Below are 10,619 nucleotides of genomic sequence, written 5' to 3'. Positions count from 1 at the left end.
TGTCATGTCCACAATCTCTTCAGCCATGAATAAAGAATTGGCTTCATAGAGACAGAAGATTGGTTCTCACAATGACACAATATTAAAATGCAAATCTAGAAAGTTCCAAAAGTCCACATTAGTCAAAATCCTCTACAAAAACAAAACAAAACAAAAAAAACGTCTGCACATGCCCCATGAGTTAAAACATTTGACTTCCCTTTGTAAAATATTTTTGAACTGACTTGAATGCAGATGTAAAATACAACATACCCTAAAATGGATTTACTGTACAAAACACAACAGACAATACGCAATTAACCATTTTAAATACATGTACTGAAGTATACCCAACATATACTTCAACATTACCAGGAAAGGTTAGCATTCCAGCAGCAAATAACATAAACATTATAAATAATTTCAGTACCTATACTATATGTACATCCAGAAACTCATTTAAATAAGCAAGCAACAATCAGCCCGACTAAAAACATTAGCAACATTACGATAAATAAGAAAATCTACCTAGCACCTTTGAAGATAAACTGAAATATTAATTACATATAATCTTTATGTTTTTCATATTTTTTTGCTTGAACTTAAAAGTTTGATGCTGCGAGTTTACTGAAAATATCAGCACCATTCTCCTGTTTGTAGGCTAAATGGAAGAATTGCTCACTTTTAGCCTAGGGACAAATACTTTGTGAAAATCAAACAAGATTGGTCACTTTTGTTTGACTTTTCTCTAAAAAAAAACCAACAAAGATAGCTTCTAAACTATTAACTCTGTAAACTAGCGTAATGCTTACTATTAGCTACTGAGGTTCACTCTCTCATATTGTGTTCTCTGTATAAAGTTTGAAGTATGGGATAGGATTCCGTTTGTTTTTTAGCACTACTTGTATGTTTCAAAATTGTAATCCCTGTCGTACCACTGCTTTACTAAGTTTCTATAACATATTTATTTTCTATAACATGTTTAGACTTCATTTTATACATTCAAACACTTTGTTAGGACACATTGTGCCATAAATCTCTCATATTGTCCCTTTTGTTTTTGTTTTTTTGTCCTTTTCTGACTTATAAATTGGCTTTTTCATGTCTTAGTGTTTATATAAATGGGAAATCACTTGCAATTTCTTCAAATTTAGCTTACAGACATGAATTGGTCATCATTCTTTTAATTGTTAAAAGATGCATTTTACAGTGTTAAACTATCACCACCATCACCTTTAACTTTAAAGGTGTCTTTTATTACCTTTATATACCATCAGTGAAGAAAAAAACACTGTTTTAGAAAACAAAATAGAGCGAAGTCTATTTACAGCTTAATATCATCTTTTAGTCAATCTTTAGATCCCCCTCCTTCTTTTATGTGTCTACCAACCATTAGCACACAGTGCTTTTATACAAGCTTAATGTTGCATCCCACTCAGTGTTATCGCTATTCTACCTGCTCGCTGTCATTTATGATGTAGTTATGTTACAGTGTGCTACGGTGGTGCAAATGACTGAGCCGACTGAGCACACCACAAATGGTCAAACATGCTGCAGACATAGGAACGATGATAAATCCAAAATATACAAGCACAAAAACGCTCCAGGCACAAAAAAAAAAAAATAGAGTCATAAAAATGCAAAGTACAAATAAAAACAGCAAGCTTTTAAACTTACAAACTCTCTAAAATAACGGAGGTGCACCAGACCACTAGAGGGAGTCGACCACCTAGTCTGATGGGACGTGACTCTCAGTAAAGACATGCAGGCTAATTCTACCTACATGAATATGCTGATGTTCTATATTGTAAAAGTTTACAGTCACATGTTTTATAAGTCATTAATAAAAAGGTACAGTACATTTTGTTTCTTCCATTCAGCTGATGCTGAGGCTTCAGATGTCATAGCTGTTGGTCTGGTAGAGCGCTTTAAGTTTTTTTTTTAGTGTAGGAGTTTGTGTTTTTTATGTCTGCAGCATGTTTGTCAGCTACTGTAGTATGCTCCATATGGACAAGTCCATAAGATTGGTTTGCGTTAGCCTGAAGCATCAATCCTGACAAATGTACCTTTTAACCTTTAGTTGAAAAGTGATTAAAATAGATACTGATCAAATTTTTTGCAATATATCAAAGATCTCCTCTTAAGACTGTATTAATCTTAAGGGTTTGTCACTTTTACTTTAAACTAATGATAAATCTCATAAAAATGTTCCTGCTTTACTGTTACTTTAGCAAGCAGCACCTGCGTGTTGGTTCTCTAATTGTTTTGGGATCTAATCCTTTGGCAGTGATTCTTTTGTCACAACAATTGTAAATATGAAAATGCACCAAAATCCGGAAATTTTGTCTTAAATAAAAGCATATTGCAGTCCTGTAAACCTCTCCATATCAGTCACTAAGAAACTTCTTGGAGTTGTTGTTGTGAGTGCCGTTCTGCCCCACGTAGCTCTTGCTTCGAGGGAAGAAGTCCGCACGGAGCAGGCGGTAGAAATAAATCACAATCATGATATTCATTACCATCATGGTGACAAGGAAGCAACCACCGTGATCCAGCCAGGAGTAGTTTTGAATGATGTACCAGGTGAGGTAGAACTGGGTGCTAAGACGAAAAATGACGTAAGTGAAGAGGTTGGCAAATTTGTTGATGTGATACATGGAGGAAGACTGGGCTCCAGCCAGCTTCAGCATCAGCCGTAAGTGGAGGGTGACGCTGTTGACCTCCACGAAGAGGGCAATCAAAGCGCCGGCGATGTAGAGCTCGGTGTAGAGGGCGTACAGGAAGCACCAAATCACCTACAGACAGAACAAATGCTTAGTCTATCAAATGGGATTAAGACATTATCCAATGTTAATGCTTTGGTAATGCATACTAGACTGATTTAGTCATTTACAAAATTACAACATGTTTTATAATAAACACTTTGGTCTGAAAATATTTAAGGAATTATTAAACATAGTTTTTAAATTATCTCACAATTGTGTATTGAAAATTTTCATTAATCGGTTGTATTATTTCCTTCTTAAATTTAGCATTTTTTATTATCTGCAGCAGAAACTAATTTTAATTAACAGAGAACAAATTAAAGAGTACCATTTTGTGTATAATCAACCTATATAAATTGTTTCCCTTAATGAATGGAGGTACTGATATTTTCTAATATTTTAATTGGTTTTGTTTCAGTTCATTTTATATTCAGTCGATCCAATCTTTAATGCATGTTGTTGAATTGTTATTACTAGTAGTTTGAATAGTTCCATATGTATTTCTTACTATTGATGTCTATTTTGTGAACTATCAAAGGAAAGTGTCTTAAAAGTGTTAAAGGCTTTAATCCGTCTCTAAAAGTTGTTATATGTCTGTGATATGTAACAGTAAACCGTGATAAATCATTTCAAAACTTTTACAAATTAAAAGTGACATGTTACTGATTGTTGCTGCTATTTTAAAATATCCATTCCTATAAAAATGTCCATAGCTGTATATTATTTATTTATTCTCCAGGTACACAGTTTATATATTGTTAAAACACTTTACAGTACAGTATTTGTATTGTTTTTTTAATGTTTAACTCTTCACTATTATGTTATTCTTATACATTTTTCTAAGGTCCACATTTGTGTGACCATTTTTTTCTATAATCTTTTTGCTGTAAAAAAACAGAATTTCCCCACTGTGGGACCATAAAGGGTTTTCCTATCCAATTTACATTATTCTATTCAATTCTACTGTACAATTAGGACATTATTTTAATTAAAGCGTTTTTATATCATTATATGACGTATCCACTTCCCAAAAGCCAACTCTGTCAAGTAAATCCACCAAAGGCTGCCTTTTTCGACTGACTCTCCGCAAACAACAAAATATTACATTGATAACAAAGAATAACTTCCTGAATTTTACGGATGCAACCATGTTGGTTTGCTTTTTTTCCTCTAGAGCGCAGTAGTACCATAGATCGTCACTAGGAGGCGAGGAACCATGCTAGCATAATGTATAAATGGTTGTTAGGAACCGAATTCAGCACGGTTAACTGATCTAAGCTCGGTATGAACTTGCCACGATTTAGTTTTCAGAGTGTAGTGTAAATGGGGTAGATGTTTTGACACTGATACCACAATCCTACCACACGCTCAGTGATGTCTTTTCACTAAAGGAATTTTCTCTTAAAACATTCAAAATTACAACATTTATCATTATTATCATTATCTGTCACCTGTTTGCTTTAATCTAGCACAGCTTATTGGAAAATGGAAGAAAATAAAATTAAACCTTAGCTTCAACTTTTCCTGTTTTTTTTAGGCCTTGTGAACCTGTTGATTGCACCGCAGACTGTGACGTTATCTATCTTTTGCTGATTTACTGAGCTTCAGTCTTGTGACTCAGCTATGCAGTCTGAACCAGAAAGGCCAGCTTGAATGAGTTGCGAGCAACTTACCATTGCATGATGGAGCAAAAACTCCCATGATCCTCTGGCGTGTCCTGTCAGAATAATATCACCTGCATCCTGCACAAAGTATCCTGAAACAAAAAAGTCAAAATATATGAGTTGAATATCTATCATAATTAATTTGTTCTGGTCAGCAGCTTGTTCTACAAAAACTGCAGTAATAGTTTAGATGCTGGCAGAGCTTTAGGAAGGGGATTAAGTAGTTACTAACAGAAACTTGGCACTGCAGGGAGTATGGCTAAAAAAAAAAGATATATGTGACACTTCAGTGTTTCTGTATCCCCTGATCAACAACAGGCGACTATTAAATTTAACATTATTTTCCATTGCAGAATTTTCCATAAACACCACTGAGTTCAAACATCTGATGTTATTTGAAAAACCACACCATGTCTCATAAACATGCTATAAAGTTGCCTTTATTCATCTGAGTAACCATAAGAAAACTAAATCCCAGCCTATTGCAGATTAATTGGAATCTTGTTAATGCAAAGCAATAAATCTCACATTTATGAACAAAGTCATTGAATTTTTGTGTCAAATGTTCAGAGTATGTTTATCTGGCATAGCTGACTTATCACTTATCAGTTGGTGTACACAGAACAGATTTTCTGTGGGTGTAAAACAGCATATCTCTACGTAAAAATCATGCTTCTGCAAAACTGAAGATTTCAGCCAGATTAATTTGTAATGCAAAGTTATGAGATGTAACATTTAGGACAGTGAAGCAAAGATTAAAAGCCTTCAGATTTAGTTCACCAGGAAAGAATGCAACTGGATTTCTCTGGTTTTTTTTAACTACATATGTTTGTGATCACGGCAGATATTGTATTCTGACCTCCTGCTGCCTAATTAATGACTCGACAAACTATTCATTGGTTTATATGATAATCATACTCGTTGCTCTTCTCTCTGCAGTTTAAAGCAATCAGCCTAAAACATTCATTTGCTGTGTTATCATCTCAAGGCAGGAGGGCCCAAAACAGTTATTCACATCCCTCGTCATTATTTCTATTGCATGGAAAATTACAGGAAGATTAGAGGGATGTTCCGTCCTGCACAAATCCATTTCTAAGTTTTAAACTTTTATTAAAAGAACACAAATGGAAAATTTTTCAAAAGCTTTAATTTCTCTTAATAAGTTGTAGCATGTAGTAAAATAACTTAGGAAAACTGGACTTACTTCAATATCGTTCACTACTTTAACATCATACTAAGACAGCTGCTTGCATATCCTACAAACTCGCTGGTTTTCAATGTGTAACCACATTCTAAAAAGCCTAAGGAATGTCGAATGTCGACAGTGTTGCCTGTCAGCTGCCTAAACGGTGGGCTACCACACGTTCCCATCGCTTATATGATAAACCTCTGCTATGACATATTTCCAGTGAATGTAGAAATTAAATGGAAACTAAAAGGTTTCTGCGGTCAGAGTTCCAAATTCCCAAATTAGTAGGGAAATATTGAATTAAAAAATAACTTTTCTCCATTTTTCCCATATCATTTAATAAAGCGACATTTGAAAAAAGAATGTTCTGGTATTCTCATTGTTGGTTTCTAATTGAAAAAACAAATGAAATAATGAATGGATTATTTTGTACTATAATCTGTAATTTAATATTTTACCATCAATGAATTACAGGAATTTAAACTGCATCACAAGCTACAGCACAGTTATCATTGGGAACATTTTTAATGTTTTAATGTCAACAAAAGGTTACATGTTAAAGGTGTAATGTCTCATTTCTTCCAGAGCAGGACCCTCACATATGGCGTACTTAAAGGAGCTATAGAGAATGTGAGCTTGTAATGGTGTCTGCAAAATCCAGGGTCATACCATTTCAGAAACTGACAAATCTCCAAATAAGAGGACACAAACTGCAAAACAGGATTATTTTGCCACCAATATTCACAAGATGATTAATTCCAGCAAACCAGTTGCACTTTCCAATGACAGACACAACTCTGAAATGGGCTCACTTGGAACAGATAGCCAATAAGATATCCCCACTACTGAACTGTGATGTAGCCCTTTTGATATCTGCCAACAAGCCCCCTAACAAGAAAAGTTATTTCTGGTGAGGGAACTTTTGCATATGCCGAACGAACCAATATAGGCTGGAGCGTTGTGGGGATTTTCATCCAACCTATTGATTGTAAGGATGGAATAGGATTTAGCCACAGGGTAATGGTGCAACAAGTAAAATAAGTATAGGTGCATAAGTAACTGCCATGCAACTACCTACCACCCAAATTATTGGGTGATCATTGTGTGTATAAGTCAAATCAAGGAAATCAGCCCTACAGAAGTAATCAAGATTTAAGGGTTACATTTTGCAGAGCAAAGCACATATGAAATTCCAAAATCACAAGATTGCCTTCTCTGTATAAGAAAGGTCAGAGCAGACTCCTCCTGCTGAGGAGACAGGTCTTTTGGAGCGCAGGGGGCACTCCTAAAGACCTTCTATGACTCTGTTGTGGCATCAGCTATCTTCTATGGAGCTGTCTGTCAGAGCAGTGGCTTATCTGCTGCTGAGCTAAAGCGGCTGGATGAGCTGATCAGGAAGACCAGCTCTGTGATTGGATGCCCTCAGGTGGGAAACAAAAGGATCCTATCTAAATTAACATCTCTGTTGGATAATGTTTCCCACCCCATGCATGAAGCTGTTGCAGAACTGGAGAGCTCCTTCAGTGAGAGACTGCTGCACCCTACTGTAAATGCACCAGGGAGCGTCATCACAGATTCTTCCTCTCAGCAGCTGTAAGACTTTATAACCATCACTGTTTCCAACAACCTAAATAAGTTGTTACATTCATCCTGATTTTGCACAGTTTCTACCTTAGTCAGTTAAATAACATGCTGCTGTCATTTTGCACATCTCTGATGTTGCTGCTACTTTCAAATATCCATTACTTTAAAAATGTCTGCAGCTGTAAACGGGTTATTTATTCTTCACGTGCACAATATATTCAAACACTTTACAGTACAGTATTTTTTAACTCTTCACTATTATGTTATTTTTATACACTTTTCTAAGGTCCACATTTGTGTGACCTTTTTTCTATAATCTTATTGCTGCTGTAAACACCAGAATTTACCCATTGTGGGACAATAAAGGGATTTTCTATTCTATTCTATTCTATTTTAAAGGCAGGGATAAAACAAAGGGGAGAGTCACTATGAGCTTCCTCTTCCTTTCAAAGAGGACAAACCAGATTTATTAGATAACAATGTGCTGTTCACATCATCAATGAATGAGAAATGTAAGAAAAAATAAGCCGTACAGCACTAATTATGTTTAATTTATAAATAGCATAATATATACAGGACATGCTGAGAAGTTTCCGGGGTCCGAATTCGGACAACAACCATCCATGATGTGGAACACTCTGCATCATGGAGTCTACCACTCTGACAAACCTGGGGGAAAACGTCACCTTTTCACTGACCAAGATCTAAGAACACACTTATTGGAGTGCTGTATAGATTTATAAAGAGTTCAATAGCCATTATGTTTGACCTGGAAACGATGTTCCATCAGTTACATGTTGTTAATCAAGATTACCTTAGGTTATTCTGGTGGGACAAGGGCAACTTAGATTCACAACCTTAGGTTTACAGAATTAAGATGCTTCAGTTCAGTGCATCTGAGGGACGTGGACGAAAGAGTATCTACTGGACCTCCAACATTGCCAGACATGGTTAACACAGTCAAAAACTCATAAAAAGTAGTTACTGTCAATTTAAAAGATGATGGTACACTACGGTACAAGTAAGACTCATCAAGGTGGTGGAATATACTAGTGCTGATTGTATGGCGGGGCTGCTCAGTGACGCAGTGGGAAGCACTGCTGCCTCGCAGCAAGAAGGTTCTGGGTTTGATTCCTGGCCAGGGTCTTACAGCGTGAACTTTGCATGTTCTCTCCAGGTACCCCGGCTTCCTCCCACAGTCCAAAATCATGACTGTTAGGTCAATTGGCTTCTCTAAAAAATCAACTTAGGTGTGAGTGTAGATAGGCACCAACCCACCCCTCGTGACCCCAATTGGGACAAAGCGTGTCAGAAAATGGATGAATGATGGTATGGTGCGACAGTAGTGATATTGATTGAGTCAACCCTAGTTATGTACTCTAGCGAAAGTATGTTGAAAGCATTTATTGATTTGACATGCTGCATCAAATTACCTGGAATAAAATCCCTTATGTGTGATTTGGTGGGAGTGTAGGTGTTGTTAAATATTTACAAATTATTAGTTAATGTAATACGTTCTCTCAATTAGCTGCTAAATTATTATTTTAAATACTTGGTTAAATTTTATTTAGATTTCATTCGGCACAAGCAGCCAATGTGGTATTTGTTCAATATAAATCCGTTAACGCTCTGCATGTTACAAAATTAGCTTCCACTGGTCATTTATAAGTTAATAGTTGTTAATTTAAGAAATATGAACAAATTGTCATGATCTGCTGGGATAGCTGACCTTAATTACTTATGCCTTTCACCTGTTTAACTCTTTCCAGCTCCTAATTATCATTCATCTCATCCACCTGCCAGATTCCCTTATATTGGGCTCAGTTCCAGCTATCATGGCCAGATCATTAGATGTTCTTTTCTGTTGAGTCTGTTTATTCCATGGTTCATGTCCTTGATCCTGGCAGCCAGAGGAAAGAGGGTTTTGTGCCTGTCTCGTCTCCTGCTCGTCCACTGTTCCTCCCCTGCTTAGTCCTCTGGGTTTTTGGCTCTTTACGCGAGCAGGTTCAGTTTTTATTCCAGTAAGCCTGGCTCCAAGGAGGAGAACAGTTTAAAGGTCCTGCTCAAGTTCTGGTTCCACGTCCTGTCTCTGCTACCCTCCACCACTGAGCCTCCCCGTCTGCACCTGATCCTGTCTGCTCCTGTGCGTGTACGCCTGGTCATGCTTCTGGACTCTTTCAGACTCTGTACCTGCCTGGGAGCTCTGGGATGCCTGGAAGCCTGGATCCTGCCTGTTCTGTCAGTTCTTGCCTGTTCTGAATCAATGGGGATGATTGGCACAGAATTTTTCCCCTTAATAAATCAAACCAACCATTTAAAATCTGCTTTCTGTATTTAACCAGGTTATTTTAGACTTCTTTTATTGTCATTGTATAAATCCACATAATGAGATTGACAATGAAATGTCATTGCTTGGCTACCAGGTGCAGCGACATCGGCATGTAGGTTAGATTGAAAATAAATACTGTGGATGATTAAAAAACTATATAAATATAACTATAAAAAGATAAAAGAGCTGAGAAAAAAGGGGCTTTTAGTGCATATGTAATTCGGAGTTGGGATCTGAAAATAAAGAATAATGTCTGATAATGTCTAATAAAATCTGTTTATCATTAGGAACATACAAATGTGATGAAAACCAAAATTTCATATTATTTGTAAGGGGGGACACACACATACAGCACTGCAAATTTCTCAAAAAAAAAAAACCCTTAAATTAAGTTTTGCTTTTTAGGTTCAAATTCATTTTTGTAAAAAAATCAATGAAATAGTAGCAGCTTCACTCCAGGTTGTACACTGGAAAAAAAATCTAAATCTAGATAGGTAATTTTTTCTTAAATAAGTGCATTTGTTCTTGGATTGAGAAGGTAAAATATACATTTTCCCAACGGAACAAGACAATTTACACTTACAATAAGAAAACACAATTGCATTGTCTTATTTCACTTGTATTTTATCTAATTATCTTATTTCAAGAGTAAAAATACTCATTCCATTGGCAAACCACCTTATTTAACTACTCAAATTAAGGGTAAATACACTTAATTTAAGACATTTTACTTCTAGGTCGCTTTTCCAGGTAGTAGTATCAGAAATGTCTACTGATCCATGGCTGCCAAAGTAGTCATTAACAGATGATAATTTCATGAGATAATCTAGAATATTACAGGAACATTTCATGAAGTCAGGGTCATCCAGTGTCATCAGGGCTCAGCGATTGTTAAGCTCTTCTGACAGGAGAAGGAAATGTCTCTCATCATCATATTCAGACATGCAAACTAGACAGTTCTCATTTGGTGATTATACTGTGACAGCCAGATTCAGCTGAAACTTTTCCTGACTGGAAAGGTTTCCATGAGTGGCACTCAAAGACACTCAAAGCAGGTCTATAAACATGCAAAATCTTGCAGGTTTTTTCTTTGCCTGTTAACAGTAGTTGGG

At 36.2% G+C, this 10,619-nt stretch overlaps 1 protein-coding gene across 1 annotated transcript in view; it reads right to left on the bottom strand.

The window, feature by feature from the left end:
- Positions 1 to 1,945: 1,945 nt before the first annotated feature.
- Positions 1,946 to 10,619, bottom strand: part of tlcd1 (TLC domain containing 1) — a 12,283-nt gene continuing 3,609 nt past the window's right edge. Inside the window, exons 3-4 of the mRNA XM_015383808.1 lie at positions 4,415 to 4,497; positions 1,946 to 2,771 (exon numbers count right to left, since the gene is read on the bottom strand). Of these exons, the coding sequence (XP_015239294.1) occupies positions 2,367 to 2,771; positions 4,415 to 4,497 (488 nt within the window). The 3' untranslated portion in view covers positions 1,946 to 2,366. The remainder of the gene's footprint in view (positions 2,772 to 4,414; positions 4,498 to 10,619) is intronic.

The sequence above is a fragment of the Cyprinodon variegatus genome, unplaced genomic scaffold (genome assembly GCF_000732505.1).
Source record: "Cyprinodon variegatus isolate N-32 unplaced genomic scaffold, C_variegatus-1.0 Scaffold14, whole genome shotgun sequence".
NCBI classification, from domain to species: Eukaryota; Metazoa; Chordata; class Actinopteri; order Cyprinodontiformes; family Cyprinodontidae; genus Cyprinodon; species Cyprinodon variegatus.
The sequence above is the reverse complement of the archived record's forward strand: the minus strand, read 5'-3'. Positions and strand labels throughout refer to the sequence as shown.